Raw genomic sequence first — 19,052 nt, forward strand, 5'->3', positions numbered from 1 at the left:
AAAAGATGAATACTTCGTATAATGAGTAAGGAAATACAAAATAATGAACTGAAAATAAAAGAAGAAGGCACACTAGTTAATATTGTAAGCAGTCAGGTCAATGGGGAAGACCAGTTGCTCCGCCTGTCTTTCTGTGCCACCAGAAATATTCGGAGCAGGTAGCTTCATTTCGACACTCGACTTGCTGAAAGTGCAATTTTCACTGGTCCTGATGAACTTGTAGAAAGGAACCATTCTCTTAATATACATGAGCTCAATGTCAAAGCTGGACTTTGAGAGGACTTCGCCCACGGAGTAAATTTTGTTCTTTTTGATCTCCCCCTCGCAAATAAGAACATAATCTCCAACACGGACTTCATCGTCACACAAAAAATCGTTTTGGTCTTCAAGGCCACAGTGGAGGCTTTCATCACTATCACAGCTACTATTGCCTTTTGTGGCAGAGTCACCAAAGTCATCATCAGACGAAGAATCAGAAAACAGGGTCTTTACATGACTGTTTCTCTTGAGATTGCGGTCAAATTTAGCAAAATATCCAACAGCACTGCCCTTTTTCTTAGGTTGGACATCCTGTTTTTTTGGCACTGGCTTTTGGAACGACTTTCTTTGTCTTGGGGTTAATCTTAGAAGTCTTGGCCTTTTTCTTTGCCTCCCTTTCCATGAATTCTTTCTCTAAAGCATCTTTCACTGGGGTATCCGTGGCAATGATGGTTTTTTTCTTCTGGCAGCTCCCTGGGGGGCGCTCTCGGGTAGGGCCTTACAGCTTCGGGTGTAACGGCGGTAGGGGAGGCAGCGCTTGGGGAGGCAGAGCTTGGACCCGCTTCGTTATGACTATTCAATTCTTGCTCGACTTCTTTTGCCTCTGGAGCTGCGCTGGGATTAGGGTCTGGTCTGTTGGTCACAGCTGATGCGATAAAATCGTCGTCTGTGAAAAGTAGGCGGTTGAAGGGGAAAATCCCAGTAGCAGCAAAGCCACTGACTATGTTTTTCTGTGTGAAGGAGAGTTGGAAGGCCTTTCCAACATGTTGAGCGATGATAGAGATGCCAATCGTCTGTCCGGGGTTGCTGACCATCCAGTCATTGCAGGCGATGTTGTAGTAGTTTTTGAATGATTTGTAGACTGTTCTGTCCAGTGGCTGTAGCTTTCCGCTGGTGTGGGGTGGCAAAGTCAGAACCACTATCCCGTTATCTTTGCAGTACTGAATGGCCTGGATCGACACATGAGAAGAGTGGTTGTCTCCTATCAGCAATATGGGTCTCTCTTTTGTACAGCGGGCATGTTTCACAACGTGTTCGAGGACAAGCAGGAAGATGTCAGATGTCATCCATCCTTTGGCAGAACCGCTACCGCCACTGCCTGGTGGTGCACCATTCATCAACTGGGAGCCAAATCTTTTCCTTGGGAAGACGAAGTAAGGTGGCAAGAAATTACCTTGAGCATTGATGGTGCAGCAGACTGTGGTCAGTTCGCCTCGCTCAGCAGAAGTCACTTGGCCCACCTGTTTGTGCCCCTTGGGTGCTATCACATTTGGTGGTCTCCAAGTTGTCATAGAACTCGTTTACAGTTGTTCTGTTGAATGCCGTGGTTCTGGACAAGCTTGTTCCCTCCGCTTTGCGGATAGACAGGTCTGGGAAGCGTTTCATGTAACTGTAATACCAGTCTTTCCCCGTCATCTTTTTCTCATGCCATGTTGATGGCACCTTCAATTGGTTCATCTTTGCAATTTCGAAAGCGAATTGGCGGACGTTGAGCCGTGTCAAACCATGATGCATTTTGCATGCCCTTATCAAATAATCGTGAAGTTGCTGTTCAAGTTCATCAGTTAACACTTGACGGACTTGGTAATTCGGCTCAAATTTTAAAGTCAGCTTTTTATCGTCCGACGCGTTGCGAGCCTTATTTACATATCGACGGAGTGTTGTCTCTGGGATCTCGTATTTTTTGGCAGCAGCCCGTTGTGAAAGCTTCGATTCCAGTACCGCGTGTACGGCAAGCTTCATACGCTCTGCTTCATTAGGCATTCTGCAAAAGAACAATATTTAATGTTTGGGGGATGTAGCCTTTGCTACTGAACTTCTAGAACTTGTAGCCTAACCTGAACCGAGCTTAACCTAGAACCCCAGCCTAACCTGGGCGATCGAATTCCTAGATTAGTTCTACTTAGTGGTCTGAAGGGGGGGGACAGGATGTCCCACGTTAGACTGGGACGAGATCATAAGAAATTACCCAAAATCTTTTGGGGCAGAAGCCTTAAACAGGGTGGTATGGAGGAGAAGTGTTCGCCAGTGTGTCGGTCTCAGGCGGCTTAAGGCTGCGACGAGTTTGTAGTAGTAGTAGTAGAAGTCAAAACTATCATATAGGCTACCTACCGCGTGAAGTTTATGAATTTAAAAAAATTTCGGTGTGCGCCACTATACCCTCCACCAAAATGCGCCACTGTAGCCGAAATGCCCTCTTTTATCCATTTTGTGAACCAAAATTTGAAATAATGACCGAGAGACAAACAGATGGCTCCACTATGTTTAGAAATGTTGGAGCTTCCAGATGAACTAATATTCGCCAGAATTCGACTCTATTTGTAGCCTACAAACCTTAGCAATGACTAGTGGATTCTATCAGCCAGCTTCACTTTCTGTTGAATTACATAAAAAAAGAAGAGTTTTTTCAACTGAAAGTAAGGAGCAACATTAAAACTTAAAGCGAACAGAAACTATTACATATATGAAGGGTTCGCCCCTCGTCAATACCTCGCTCTTTACGCTAATGTTCAAATTTTGTTCCAATACTTTAAGAATGAACCCTGAATCATAAGGTTTAATTAGATTAGATAGGGTTTTATTAGAATAAATAAATCTTCTGAAAGTACTTAAAAAAACTTTAGCGTAAAGAGCGATGCATTGACGAGGGGGTGAATCCCCTCATATACGTAATGATTTCTATTCGTTTTAAGTTTTAATGTTGCTCCTTGCTTTCAGTTGAAAAAAAATGTTTTTTTATTTAATTTCTTATTGTTTTTTTTTAATAGCGCTGGAAAATCCGACGGTCCCTTCATCGAAAATTTCCTACCCCCCATGAATAATTTTCCCAAGGAAAGATTCTCCCACGTAACTTTCTTTCCCTAATCCCCCCACCAGAAAAAATCCCCCTGAAAATGTCTGTATACTTCCCAATAACCAATACTATATGTAAACAATGGGCAAAGTTCACAACTTGCAGCCCTTCCCCCAGGGGCTGTGGGGGATTAAGTCATCCTCAAAGACATATTTATAAAATATTTTGACTATAATGAACAAAATGGTTATCTCAAAACTTCGATCGGGTGACTTTCAGAAAAAAATGAGCGAGGGAGGGGGCCTAGTTGCCCTCCACTGTTTTGGTCACTTAAAAATGGCACTAGAACTTTTAATTTCCTTTCGAATGAGTCCTTTTGCGATATTCTAAAACCGCTAGGTTGATACGATCACCCCTAGGAAGAAAAAAAAACAACAAATAAAGACGCATCCGTGATCTTTCTTTTCGCAAAAAATGCAAAATTCCGCATTTTTGCAGATAGGAGCTTGAAACCTCTACAGTAGAAGTCTCTGATAGCTCAATCTGATGGTGTGATTTTCATTAAGATTCTGTGACTTTGAGGGGCTGTTTTCCCCTTTTTTCGAAAAAAAGGCAAATATTTTCAGGCTCGTAACTTTTGATTGGTAAGACTAAACTTGATGAAACTTATATATTTCAAGTCAGCATAAAAATCTGATTCTTTTGATGTATCTATTGGCGTCAAAATTATGTTTTTAGAGTTTCGGTTACTATTGCCAGGTCACTCCTTACTTACAGTTCGTGTAAGTTCGTTACCACGAACTGTTTGATATGTTCGACTGGCAGTTAGTGGCAGCTTACGGTAAATAAACCATTTAGACCATCACAATAATCGTAAGCAAACCAGTCAACCATTTAATGTGCAATGGATATGGAGATTCAAGTTCTGATCAAGCGTGAAAGGCTTTGTAGGAAATGTTTCTAATTCAGTTTAAGAAATTATTGACTACTCATCCCAAAAATAATTTTTGTTGCTGCTATATTGAGTTTGTCGTAGTGTAAAATTCTAGTAAAGCTCGAGTCTGCTTGGTACTGCCCAAATTATTGACAAAATTTTCTGCATGAGACTACTTAACGCAACGTAAAGATTTATGTTATGCTAGTGTGAATGTTTCTACGTCGTAGTGTGAAAGTGTCATTAAGACAAATGTTGTTATTATGCTTCAGCTATCCAGTGAAACCATATAAACTATATATTTGATCTGCTTGACTCACCGAGAAAATTCTTATCCGCTCAAACCTTTTGAAAAGTTGTTCCCTACTTGTTGTTGTTTTTTTTTTTTTTCAAAATTTACAATAAGAAACTTAAAAACGGATCATAAATTTGTTTATAGTCATTTTTACCGCGTTTTTACAATGAGGACAATAATTTTGGGAGAGGGCAGCTCATATATTTGTGGGGGGAGAGGGCCCTTATTTGTGCAAAAAATTCTGGAACCTATTTTTATACAAAATAAGATTAACTTCGCCATAGGCTCTGAATTTTATAGCAAACGTTACACAGTTGAAGTATTCCTGTTGATTGGCGGTGTTTAGTTTGGCACATGGTCTCAGTCATAATATTTATTTGTTAAATTAGTTTTTAAATACATTAACTTGGATATACTCAATTCCATTTATCATTATTTTTTATTTTCCGCTTTATTGTCTTTTTTTTTCGCAATATATCCATGTTAGCTTAGTATCTGTTGTGGTACTGTAATGTAAGCTTAGTTTTTTGTTTCGATGCATAATGAAGCATTGTACTACTACTGCTACTAAAGTATTTTAAGTTTATCAATTTGTCAAAATATTGACTTTTACCCCTGACTGGTGTTCGAGTCCCGGTTGTATTTTGACTCCTTGTGCAGAACTTTGCTAAGTTCTGCAAAGTATTATACGTTCGATTTGAACCCCACCCTATAGTTTTTGGAAAAATATCCACCACAAAAAAAAAAAAAAAAAAAAAAAAAAAAAAAATGTCCCCAAAACTGGAAAAAATCATTCTTTGAAAAAGTCGTAAATACATGTTTCTGATGAGCCATGGCTGGATGTGTTTAATTAACTACTAAAACTTTGATCCACTCGGACCCTAATATCTGGCAAAATTTTCTCTCAGAATTTTCTTTATCATAGGCTATACAAGTTCTACAGCAAATTTGTCACCACAAAACTATTCCAGTTAATTGTTTGTGGTTAACTCGATGCATGGCTTTACCACTTTATACTTGTTTGTTAAATTGGTTCTGAAGAAATTAATGGTTTTAAACAATTCAGAATTGTTTCCAACACTTTAACATAAATACAATTAAATTTCAACTTTTATGATGTCATTTCATTTTGATAAATTTTATACAAAGAAAAAACGACAGAACTTTTTCTGAAAAACAAACTACTTTTCCTCGTTACTGTTGTTTGAGCCCCGATTGCATTAGGACTCCCTTTGCGGAAGGTTGCTTGAGCTAATTTATAAGTTTTCTAATAACCTAGCCTTGTAATATTCCCAGAAAAATCCGCCAAAACGTTTAAAATATAGCTCCTAAACGGAAAAAAGATATACAGAGGAAAAATGAAATAAAAAATTCAACGATGCACTTTTCGGATCCTTCAGCTGTGCAATCAGCCTTACTTTTTCTGTATCAATTAATCAAGACGAAGTGAAATTATATCCGTTTTTTCTATATTTTTGTTATCCAGTCATTGAGCCAGAATTGTGATATTACTATAGACTTTTTTAAAGAAGGATCTGAGCTTGCTTTAAAAAAATAGGTAAATTGTTCTATTTTCAACGATTTTCAACTAGTTTCAACTAGCCTACGGATTGTTCTGGGTACCCGGCCGACTGACCGTATTTCAAACAGTAGGTTGTACAAAAAGTGTGGTTCAATCCCGCTCTCTGGGGCTATAATGAAAGAAAGGTTGAGATGGCTAGGCCACGTTCTACGGATGAAGGATGACAGATTACCGAAGATTGTCCTTTTTGGCCAACCGTCTAGGGCTACACGGAAAGCAGGTCGTCCTTGTCTGGGTTGGGAGGATGTCATAAATAAAGATTTAAAGGAAATGGGAACTTCCTGGGAGGGTGTAAAGAGGGAGGCTTTAAATAGATTAGGTTGGAGGAGGAGCGTGCGTGGCTGTGTTGGCCTCAGGCGGCTTGGTTCTGCAGTGAGTTATTAGTAGTAGTAGTAGTAGTATTTATAGTCTAAACACACCTAGTCTTGTAAATTCAATCCAGTAAATGGATAGAACTGAATGTCAACTGCGGAGTGATAATAAAATTTTTGTCTTTTGTTTGTACTTTTTTGGCCTAAAACAGTAGAAAAACAGTAAAACAGAACAGTAACAGTAGAAAAACATTTCAAAACTTTCACAGGGGACATAGACCTTGTTTTGATCACACATACAAGATAAAGATGCTACGGATGCCCTACGGGTTTTGTGCTAGGATTACCTAGAAGTTTTGAAACTTATTCATCCTGAGCAAGCCAGGGATACCTTTTGTAAGTTCCAGCTTAAGAAGGTAGTCTCATATACTAATATATTATTCATTTATCATAACAATATTTTGTGTTTATTTTAATTTTGTAATATTTATTCTATTACTATAATAATAATTTTTAAGACGTGTGTGGTAATTATAATTACTGTCTTTTTATTACATTACTATTCATAATTAATTACTATTTACAGTTATTAATAATTACTATTTATTAATTAATAATTACTATTTGTTCATTACTATGTGTTTATTGGTAGCTATTGCATTACTGCCCATCCCCTCCTCTTTGTCTTGGGTTCGGTTTTTACTTATTTGTATACGAATGCGTCAAGCATTCCATTACCCCAAGATTCGCTACCCTAGAATTTTGCCCTAAAATTGTTCAAATATTTATCCAAAGGTTGTTCTAGCAAACAAACAGTCTTTTTGGGGACTTATGTGGGTCCCCTTCGGAGACCCGCATAGGTCGCCCAAAGATATTAGGCTTAGGTCAATTGTTCGCCTGTGAGTTGAAGCAAATTCAGTCCCCCATTTTGCGTACAAGTCCAGTGGACATTGTCCGTCGCGCGGCAACCCAAAATCAATCCGATCTTTCATCCCTTAGTTCTATGAGTATTTACTTTAGTTCTGCCCTAGGAATGATGTATGAACGGATGGATGACAGACTTAATTATCAATAAGTGAAATGATATCATTTTTGTACAATCCTAACAAGGGCTTATGCAGATTTTGCCTCTCACTCACTCGGACCTATGTGTCTCGGCTTTTTCTACAATCAGCCATGGTTTGATGCCTGCAACTACTTGATTTTAATTCAAAATCAGCGGGTGTTCAACTTTGAGTTCAAGGAAACTCAGTCCACCATTTTGAATACAAGTCCGGTGGACATTGTCCGTCGCGCGTCAACCCAAAATCAATCCGGTATTTCATCCCTTAGCTCTGAGTGTTTATCTTAGTTCTACCCTAGGAATGATGTATGGACGGATGAATGACAGACTTAATTATCAAATAGTGAAATGACATCATTTTTATACAATCCTAAAAAGAGCTTATGCCAGATTTTGCCTCTCACTCACTCGGACCTACCTGTCTGGCTTTTCCTACAATTAGCCATGGCTTGATACCCGCAATTACTTGATTTTAATTAAAAATCAACGGACTCCGCCTCGGCCTTCGGACTCGACCTCGTTTCAACCAAAGACTTCACTTTAGACGATTTGCCTGATTCAACAGGCACCCGCATAGCTCGCCAAAAAGATCTAAATTACTGCCTGTGCTTTGTTTAAATACATAAACAGAGAACGGACTTATATATGTTTTTATTCCTGTTTAGGTTAGGTTAGGTCATCAAAAGGTACGAGCCTGAAAGGTTTTTCCTGAATTTCGAAATGTATGTTTCCCCCTAAAATTCAAGTAATCTTAATGAAAATCACCCTATTGTTAAAGTTTCAAGCTCTTATCTGCAAAACTGGGGTATTTTGTTGGTTTTTTTTTGCCAGAAGAAAGATGACGGATACGTTTTATTTTTTTCCAGAGATGAATGTATTAAAGTAATAGTCCTGGAACGCCAGGAAGGGGCTCATTCGAATGGAAATTAAAAGTTCTCGTGCGCTTTTTAAGTAACCAAAAATTGGAGGACAACTAGGTCCCTTACCACGCTTTTCTTCTCCCAAATCGTCCTATCAGAATTTTGAAATAGCCATTTTGTTCAGCATAGTTGAAAGGTCCAAAATCCGTGCCTTTGGAGATAAAAGGACCCTCCACAGCCCCTGGGGATAGTTCTTTATGTTATAATATTTGCCTATTATTTACGTATAGTTTTTGTTATTGGGAATTTTTTATACATTTTTCGTGTGTGTTTGCGGGGGGGGGGGTGATTTCCTGCTGACGGGATTTTTCATGGAAAAAAAGTATTTGGGGAATTTTTTGGGGCGTGAAGTTTTCTTGGGGAATCTTACACTGGGGAAATTGCCCAGAATTCCCATACGAAATTCTAATTTTTTGTCTTATTTACTCTTTGCCGATTTTTTTTTCTACGTGCAGAGATGTTAAGAGTAATTGTCCGGGTGAAATTTTCTCTGGGGTTGAATTTTTCCGTGGAGTTGGAGCGGGATTTCTCGGCGTTATTTGAAAAACCGTCAGAAGCTGAAACAAGTTTTTTTTTTTAGCTGAAACTAAGGAGCAACAGAAAAACTGAAAACGAACAAAAAATATTACGTATATGAAGAAGGTTGTCGCCTCCTCAACACCTCGCTCTTTTAGTATCAAGGCTAAGTTTTTCATTTTTTTTAAGATTATAATTCCTCTAATTAACTTTAACTTGTGTTAATTAACTAATTAATTGATTAACTTAAATTAAATTAATTAACTTGTGTCTCGGGAGTCGTTCTTAAAGAATTGGGACAATAGTCAAACTTTAGTTTAAAGAGCGAAGGATTAAACAGTTTGTGGTAACGAACTGTAAATAATGGAGTGGCGCGGTTCAATAGTAACCGAAACTCCTACAAACCAGAATTTTGATATCAGTAAATATATCAAAAGAATCCGCTTATTATGCTGAATCCAAATATGTAAGATTCATTAAGCTTAGTTTTATCCATCAAAGGCTACGAGTCTGAAAAATTTTGCCTGATTTTCGAAAAAGGGGGAAAACACCCCTGTTTCACAGTTTTGTTAAGATACAAAAATCCATTCTTTTGGATGTTCTAATGAAAATAATTTAGCCCCTTTCTAGTTCTATCCCCCAACAACCGTAGTGCTATCATTCTCAAGATAAAATCAATGACTCACAGGTTAAGAAATCTTTTTTGTCGCACTGATATTAAATCTGATTGCATTATTTTCTATCAACTTAACGAAATTCACAATGGGTACGGTTAGCACCACTCATAATTTAATTTAAATTATACTCTACCCCTTTCTACTTCATCCTTAGATTAGAAATATCGATTTTTAAAGTTTAATCAATAAAATTTTACCGCATTAGTAACAATATGTCTTTATGCCGCCATCTCTATACAGGAATGACTGGTGGAAAATTTAAATATCCCTGTTTTATTCAGTTTTACCCTGGAAATTAATTGGTTCGTCACTGTTACTTGAAAATTCATCATATCGTTTGGAATCCTCCGTATAGTTTTCTGCCTAAACTTTGAATTTCCTACGTAGCTTTGGACTTCCAAAATATTCTTTATTGCAGTTCGAAGAGAATTTGTTCGTCCTCTATCAGTTCTGCTTTGGCTTGGGTTTTTGTATCTATTCTGGAAAGTTGGAGATCCTTTTCCAGTATTAAATTCAAAGCACAGTCTAAGGCTATTGTCCATGGAGCAAGGAATCTCGCGAATTGGGATCATTGGAGTCACAGTAATGGCGCTTTTATCGGGATTTGGTGCCGTCAATTATCCTTACACTTCGATGACTATGTTTATGAGGTACCTCTTTGATTTGTAATGAGGTTCAAAATTTTATAAATTACAAAAGTTGCACCATCCCGCTGTTTAGCTACTGTGAGCAACATTATGAACTTGATGTAAGTTGTTGTTGTCGAGCCTTTGTTTCCATGAATTAATTAAAAAAAAAGATTCCCCCCCCCCAAAAAAAAAATCTAAGAACAGCATAGACCTGACTAACTAAGAACTAAGACCTGAGACGAACAGCGGTAAATTCATATGATAAGATCAGAAAAACATAATTACTTTAAATGCCGAGACGCACGCAAGAGGGGGGAGGGGATCTCTGCCAAGCCTTCTCTCCAATCTTCCTGAATTTCTGGGCGCTTCCTTTTCGAATTATTAAACGATTTTTCCATACTATTGTGCCTCCCTCGAAATAATTTCCTCTTACGTGCCTTTTTGAGTGATTAAATAAAAAAATAAGTTTTTTTTTTTACTGAAAGTAAGGAGCGACATTAAAATTTAAAACGAACAGATATTACTCTGTATATGAAAGGGGCTTTTCCTCCTCAACGCCCCGCGCTTTATACTAAAATATGACTCTTTCTCTTAACTCTACTTTTAAAACATAAAAAAAAACTTTAGCGTAAAGAGCAGGGCGTTGAGGAGGAAAAGCCCCCTTAATATACGGAGTAATTTCTGTTCGTTTTAAGTTTTATTGTCGCTCCTTACTTTCAGTTAAAAAAATCTTGTTTTTTTTTTATTTAATTTCTGAACGTTTTTGAATTAATGCATGTTTTGATCTGGGCTATCCGCACATAAATAATTAAAACGAAATTTGCATATTAATTTTTTCGGCTAAATGGCTTTCTCATAGTCTTAATCGGAAGATTTTGAGAAAAAAGGAACGAGGGAGGAGGCCTAGTTGCCCTCCAGTTTTTTGATTACTTAAAAAGGCAACTAGAACTTTTAATTTTACGGATGTTTTCATTAGTAAAACTCCTCCCCCACAGTGTGGGAGGGGCTGCAAGTTACAAACTAATGTTTACGCATTGTAATGGTTATTGGGAAGTGTACAGACGTTTTCAGGGGAATTTTTTGGTTGGGGGGGTTACGTGGGAGGATCTTTCCATGAAGAAATTTGTCATGGGGGAAGAGAATTTCAATGAAGGGGGCTCAGGGTTTTCTAGCATTATTTAAAAAAGAACAATGAAAAAATAGATATGAAAAGTTTTTTTAACTGAAAATAAGGAGCAGCATTAAAACTTAAAACGAACAGAATTTATTACGCATATGAGAGGTTCACCTCCTCGTAATTCCTCGCTCTTTGCGCTAAAGTATTTTTAATAATTTCAACTATTTATTCTACGGCCTTTGTGATATACGTAACTTACGAATTAACTTACGTAACGAACTTCTATATTCGTATGTTTTTATTACGTACTAGCTGTTGGGGTGGCGCTTCGCGCCACCCCAACACCTAGTTGGTGGGGCGCTTCGCAATCCCCCCCCAAAGCCACCCCGCGCGCGTAAGTCGTTACGCGCCATATTAGTTACGCGCCATTGTAGTTGTGTCCCTGTGTCCCACCTGTGAATATAGATAGATTTATATATGTGTTTCAAACTACGTAAAAATTGCGAATATACAACATTCTTGGCTTTCCCACTACTGGGAGCTTTTCGTTTCCAATTGCCAGCAATTGATCTGAAAATGTTTGACCAGAGTCATCGTTACACAGACAGACAATATATAGAAAATATAATTTAGTTTTCATTATAACGAACTTTTAAATAAATATCAAAAGAATTATCTAGAAATACTTAAAGAAATTTTTGACTAATTTCGGAGGTTCGAGAAATGTTGTCACAGCGCCATTTATTTTGAATTGTGTTTCTATTTGAGCGGAATTTTTAAAAAATTAGCCACATGGTAAAGATGAATTATATAATTGTTTAGTTCATTCAGGTTTTTTGCAATGTGTTAATATTTGTGATTTGGTAAAATTTATAATATTTAGTTTACCTATTGTTGCTAAAGGGAGGGATATATTAACAGGATAAGCTTGTTTTGGTTTTACTTGGTTGTTTTACATTTGCTGTTTTTTTCATAGACGTGTATTTTGGGGGTGATACCTGACGCGGGGATGCCATGGATATTCTGTGGTAGCCACAACACTGTGCTGGGTAGAGAATTTAGAGTGGCGAAACCCTATATAGGCCAGTGTATTCTCCTGATGAGCCCTTATGTTGGGTGTTGCCTCTGAATTATTTGTCTATATTATTTTTTCTATGGTTTGGTAAATGACGACTTATACTTATTGACGACATGACTGCCTGTCCATGGATTATTCTTTATGGTTGATTGTGTGTGGCTATGCTGTTTGACCTATGTGATTGTATGGATGAGTAGGGTTAAGGCCTCATTCAAGTGCTGGTCTATATTAATCACTAATTTAGGAAAACAGTCTTCCTTTTCTCCTTCTGTCTCCTTTTTTTTTTTTTTTTTTTTTTTTTTTTTTTTTTTTTTTTTTTTTTTTTTTTTTTTTTTTTTTTTGTGTTTGTGCTGTAGCATTGGTGATTTCTCTTTTCATGATATATAAAATATAAATATATATATATTTTCTTTTTAGTTTTTTTGTAGTTTTTACCTTTTTTAGTTTTTTTCTTCTTTTGTATTAATGCTAAAGCCAAGGTTCAAACCTGGAGCCTCTCGGACCTAGAACCTGAAACATAACGCTTTACCAACTCAGCTACTTCGGCTTGAATACATTCGTTTTGAGCAGCTTCCTCAGGTGTTGCCATTGTAGGTTCTTCAGTCATTTTAAAATTAGAAATTTCTCTTTCAACGGTCTTTTTATAATTAAAAATTTGTGTTTGAACGATATTCTTAAATACCTGTGTCCTGGTCGTCATTTATATTCCCTGTGTCCCGGTCGTCATTTGTGTCCCGGTATCCCAGTCTGTAATTTCTCTTTGAGTGTCCCGGTCTGTAATTTCTCTTTGAGTGTTTTTTCTTTTTAGTATTTTTTAGTTTTTTACATTTTTTCTTTTTTCAGTTTTCTTTTTCATTTTTATTTTTCAGCGTGTCCTGCTCGTCATTTATATTCCCTGTGTCCCTGTCGTCATGTTTTTTACATTTTTTCTTTTTTCAGTTTTCTTTTTCTTTTTTATTTTTCAGCTTCACTATGAAATACATATCGCCAAACCTTTGTTTTTTTTTAACTAAAATCTGGTAGGCATTGATGACCTTATCCAAGTCAAAATCCCAAACCCAATCATCATCGCTATCATTTTCAGTTTTGATATGTTTTGACTCTCGCTGTCCAGGTGGATCTTCATCTAACTGCGCGGTTTTTCCTTTTTTTCTTTTTAGTTTTTAATTGGTTTTTACCTTTTTTTTTAGCTTTTTTAATTTTTTTTCGTTTTTTCTTCTTACTTTTTTTTTTAGTTTTTATCTTTTTAATTTTTTTTTATTTTTATTCTTAATTTTATTAGTTTTCTTTTTCTCTTCTCTTTTTCAGTTTTTTCCTTTTTTTTAAGTTTTTTTTTTAGTTTTTAGTTTTTTAGTTTTTTTAGTTTTTTAGCTTTTTTATTTTTTTTATTAGTTTTTAGTTTTTTTGTAGTTTTTGACGCCATGACGTCAACCTGATCCACAGATCCACAGACAGACAGACAACTTATTTTTATATATATAGATAGATAGATAGAAGATATATTCCCTGTGTCCCGGTCGTCATTTGTGTCCCGGTATCCCAGTCTGTAATTTCTCTTTGAGTGTCCCGGTCTGTAATTTCTCTTTGAGTGTTTTTTCTTTTTAGTATTTTTTAGTTTTTTACATTTTTTCTTTTTTCAGTTTTCTTTTTCTTTTTTATTTTTCAGCGTGTCCTGGTCGTCATTTATATTCCCTGTGTCCCTGTCGTCATGTTTTTTACATTTTTTCTTTTTTCAGTTTTCTTTTTCTTTTTTATTTTTCAGCTTCACTATGAAATACATATCGCCAAACCTTTGTTTTTTTTTAACTAAAATCTGGTAGGCATTGATGACCTTATCCAAGTCAAAATCCCAAACCCAATCATCATCGCTATCATTTTCAGTTTTGATATGTTTTGACTCTCGCTGTCCAGGTGGATCTTCATCTAACTGCGCGGTTTTTCCTTTTTTTCTTTTTAGTTTTTAATTGGTTTTTACCTTTTTTTTTAGCTTTTTTAATTTTTTTTCGTTTTTTCTTCTTACTTTTTTTTTTAGTTTTTATCTTTTTAATTTTTTTTATTTTTATTCTTAATTTTATTAGTTTTCTTTTTCTCTTCTCTTTTTCAGTTTTTTCCTTTTTTTTAAGTTTTTTTTTTAGTTTTTAGTTTTTTAGTTTTTTAGCTTTTTTATTTTTTTTATTAGTTTTTAGTTTTTTTGTAGTTTTTGACGCCATGACGTCAACCTGATCCACAGATCCACAGACAGACAGACAACTTATTTTTATATATATAGATAGATAGATAGAAGATATATTCCCTGTGTCCCGGTCGTCATTTGTGTCCCGGTATCCCAGTCTGTAATTTCTCTTTGAGTGTCCCGGTCTGTAATTTCTCTTTGAGTGTTTTTTCTTTTTAGTATTTTTTAGTTTTTTACATTTTTTCTTTTTTCAGTTTTCTTTTTCTTTTTTTAGTTTTTATCTTTTTTATTTTTTTTTTATTTTTATTCTTAGTTTTATTAGTTTTCTTTTTCTCTTCTATTTTTCAGTTTTTTCCTTTTTTTTAAGTTTTTTTTTTAGTTTTTAGTTTTTTTAGTTTTTTAGTTTTTTAGCTTTTTTATTTTTTTTATTAGTTTTTAGTTTTTTTGTAGTTTTTGACGTCATGACGTCAACCTGATCCACAGATCCACAGACAACTTATCTATCTATATAAAAATAAGTTGTCTGTCTGTCTGTGGATGGATCAGGTGACGTCACCTGAAAAAACTGGATCAGGTGACGTCAAAACTGAAAAAACTAAAAAAAGGCAAAAACTACAAAAAAAACTAAAAACTAATAAAAAAAATAAAAAAGCTAAAAAACTAAAAAAACTAAAAAAAGGCAAAAACTACAAAAAAAACTAAAAACTAATAAAAAAGCTAAAAAACTAAAAAAAGGCAAAAACTAATAAAAAAAATAAAAAAGCTAAAAAACTAAAAAAACTAAAAAAACTAAAAAAAGGTAAAAAACTAAAAAAACTAAAAACTAAAAAAACTAAAAAAAAAGGAAAAAACTGAAAAATAAGCTAAAATAAAGGTAAAAACCAATAAAAAACTAAAAAAAAAACTGAAAAAACTAAAAAAAGGCAAAAACTACAAAAAAAAAACTAAAAACTAATAAAAAAAGTAAAAAAGCTAAAAAACTAAAAAAACTAAAAAAACTAAAAAGAGGTAAAAAACTAAAAAAAATAAAAAATTAAAAAAAACTAAAAAAAAGGAAAAAACTGAAAAATAAGCTAAAATAAAGGTAAAAACCAATAAAAAACTAAAAAGAAAAAAAGGAAAAAACTAAAAAAAATTTTCATCTAAAAAACTAAAAAAAACTAAAAAAGGTAAAAACTAAAAGAACTAAAAAAGAAAAAAATAAATGACGAAACTCAAAGAGAAAGCGACCAGGACAAAAGGAATGTTCGATTAGCAATCAACAAAGCACCGGGACACAGGGAGTATAAATGACGACCAGGACATAAGTAAAAAAAAAAACTATCTATATATATAAAAATAAGTTGTCTGTGGATCTATGGATCGTGGATCAGGTGACGTCACCTGAAAAAACTGGATCAGGTGACGTCAAAACTGAAAAAACTAAAAAAAGGCAAAAACTACAAAAAAAACTAAAAACTAATAAAAAAAATAAAAAAGCTAAAAAACTAAAAAAACTAAAAAAAGGCAAAAACTACAAAAAAAACTAAAAACTAATAAAAAAGCTAAAAAACTAAAAAAACTAAAAAAAAGGCAAAAACTACAAAAAAAACTAAAAACTAATAAAAAAAATAAAAAAGCTAAAAAACTAAAAAACTAAAAAAACTAAAAAAAAGTAAAAAACTAAAAAAACTAAAAACTAAAAAAAACTAAAAAAAGGAAAAAACTGAAAAATAAGCTAAAATAAAGGTAAAAACCAATAAAAAACTAAAAAAAACTGAAAAAACTAAAAAAAGGCAAAAACTACAAAAAAAAACTAAAAACTAATAAAAAAAGTAAAAAAGCTAAAAAACTAAAAAAACTAAAAAAACTAAAAAAACTAAAAAAAGGTAAAAAACTAAAAAAAATAAAAAATAAAAAAAAACTAAAAAAAAGGAAAAAACTGAAAAATAAGCTAACATAAAGGTAAAAACCAATAAAAAACTAAAAAGAAAAAAAGGAAAAAACTAAAAAAAATTTTCATCTAAAAAACTAAAAAAAACTAAAAAAGGTAAAAACTAAAAGAACTAAAAAAGAAAAAAATAAATGACGACACTCAAAGAGAAAGCGACCAGGACAAAAGGAATGTTCGATTAGCAATCAACAAAGCACCGGGACACAGGGAGTATAAATGACGACCAGGACATAAGTAAAAAAAAAAATTAACAAAACTAAAAAGAAGGTAAAAACTACAAAAAAACTAAAAAGAAAAAAAAACTAAAAACTAATAAAAAAACTAAAAAATCTAAAAATCTAAATAAACTAAAAAAGAAAAAAAAAGGAAAAAAATAAAGGAGAAAAACAAAACTAAAAAACGAATGTATATACAGACCGGTACACCGGGATACAAATGACGACCGGGACACAGGGAATATAAATGACGACCGGGACACAGGGACACAACTACAACGGGGACACCGGGGGAAACAGGGGGATGTAAATGACGACCGGGACACCGGGACAGGGAATGGTCGATTAGCAATCACCATCAACAAAGCTCAAGGGCAATCATTAGAATCATGAGGTATAGATCTGAATACAGATTGTTTTCCCATGGACCATTATATGTTGCATGTTCAAGAGTCGGTAAACCTGACAATCTATTTATATGCAAAGACAATGGGACAGCAAAGAATGTTGTATATTCGCAAGTTTTACGTAGTTAAAACCATATATATATATATATATATATATATATATATATATATATATATATATATATATATATATATATATATATATATATATCTATATTCACAGGTGGGACATAGGGACACAACTACAATGGCGCGTAACTATTATGGCGCGTAACGACTTACGCGCGCGGGGGGGCTTGGGGGGGGGGCGCGAAGCGCCCCCACCAACTAGGTGTTGGGGTGGCGCGAAGCGCCACCCCAACAGCTAGTTTTTATATATATAGATATGAGGGGGTTCACTCCCTCGTCAATACCTCGCTCTTAACACTAAAGCTTAAATTTTGTCCCAATTCCTTAAGAATGACCCCTGAATCTTTCGTTTAGTTATTTCATAATTCTGAAATTTTTAGGGCAGTATAACATTTTGTCGTTTTTAGTGTCTATGATCCAGGCAAATTTACACAAGAAACATGTGATTGACAAGAAACATCATACGATTGACGTCACATTTATTAGTAAATTTCAAGAAAATAAATTAAAGCGTCCCCCCCCTCCAGGAATAAACGTATCGTTCTTATATCTATGATGTGTGCAACATTACAAAATGGACATAGCTAAGCATAAAATACCAAGTGTTATTAGTCTATTTAAAAAGGTGTTTTAAGTAGTTTCTTAGTACCTAGAGGACAAATGAACAACTTAGACCATCAAACGTGACAAGACAATTCGAGCAGCTAAGGTAAAGGGTATTGAAAAAGTGCCTAAAATAATGAAAAACAAAAATATACGATCAGAATACTTGCGTCAGCAATAATTGCAACGAGTCAAAAACTAAAATGAGGAAAAAAAGAAATATCGGATTTGAAGATAATCGGTAACAAGAATCAAAACAAGTAAAATACAAAAGTGGAGAGCAAAGAAATACGGGGTTATAATGCATGTGACTACAAGGAGAAGAACGAACTGAAAATGAAAGTGAAGAAAAAAGAAATATGCGTCTATAAGATATGCCACAGCAAGAACAAAGAAATATGCGTCTGAAAGACATGCACTGCAAGAACAAAGAAATATATGGTGAGAAGATAAGCGGCAGCGAGAATTACAAGTGACTGTGAGAAAACGAGTATCAGAACATGTCAAAAATGGAGTGAATGACAAAAAACTGTGGTTTTTGGCGCAAATTAGAACAAATGAAAGAGTCAAAAGTGAAAGGGAAGAAGAAAGAAATATTAAGTCAGAAAATCAACGCCATCACAATCTTTGACGCCAACAAAATTTGGTGCAAAACCCAGTAGATACGTGTAAAGATGCCACTAACTACGCAACTGTTGATTACAAGTTGTTGGGACCCTTAAAGATTATGTGTATTCCCTGGGTAACCCTCCATTTTCCCGAGAAAAGATGACTCATTTGGAGGCTGCTACTTACAACAGGGATCAATATATACAAGCCTGTCACATGCTGAGTGCCTGGGCCCGGCTTCGAAATCGGCCACATAGTTGTTTTTTTGCGGGCGTATTGACATTTCTGGCCACTAAAACAATCTAAAAAGGTCACAATCTTAAGAAAGAATTTGTATTTTTCCGACGGTAGTTGTACCAAACCTATGGTGACGCCATGCCATCAAGAAGAGGCTCAGATTGCCTTTGGTTACAAGTAACAATAAAAATCAATATATACAAGCCTGCCACACAGCTGTGCCCGGGTCCGGCCTTGAAATCATTTAGATAGTCTTTTTTTTTGTCTTAAAACTGGCACATTAACATTTCTGGCCACAACAATGATATAACCCCTTGCTATCCGCTGATTCAATTTACCTGGCTATTAAAAGGCTTAAGTCTAAGTCAGTTGACACTGATGGAATATCAGTGAATCATTTAAAACCTGATTGCCCCCTTTAGTATTGCATTTACAACTACTTTTTCAAGTGTGTTTGTGTTGTTTTGTCGTGCCGGACAGTTTCTTGTGTGGCAAAGTTACTTCTATTTTAAAAAGGGGGAAAGATCCATTTTCATGTTCATCTTATCGTCCTATCACTGTTTCTTGTACCT

At 34.8% G+C, this 19,052-nt stretch overlaps 1 protein-coding gene across 3 annotated transcripts in view; it reads left to right on the plus strand.

Moving 5' to 3' along the window:
• LOC136029554 (Golgi pH regulator-like) overlaps positions 1-19,052 on the plus strand; it is a 58,291-nt gene that overhangs the window by 15,494 nt on the left and 23,745 nt on the right. For all 3 annotated transcript variants that reach the window (XM_065708030.1, XM_065708032.1, XM_065708031.1), the window contains one exon: positions 9,769-10,000. In XM_065708030.1, the coding sequence (XP_065564102.1) occupies positions 9,769-10,000 (232 nt within the window). The remainder of the gene's footprint in view (positions 1-9,768; positions 10,001-19,052) is intronic.

Source organism: Artemia franciscana, chromosome 7 (genome assembly GCF_032884065.1).
Source record: "Artemia franciscana chromosome 7, ASM3288406v1, whole genome shotgun sequence".
NCBI lineage: Eukaryota > Metazoa > Arthropoda > Branchiopoda > Anostraca > Artemiidae > Artemia > Artemia franciscana.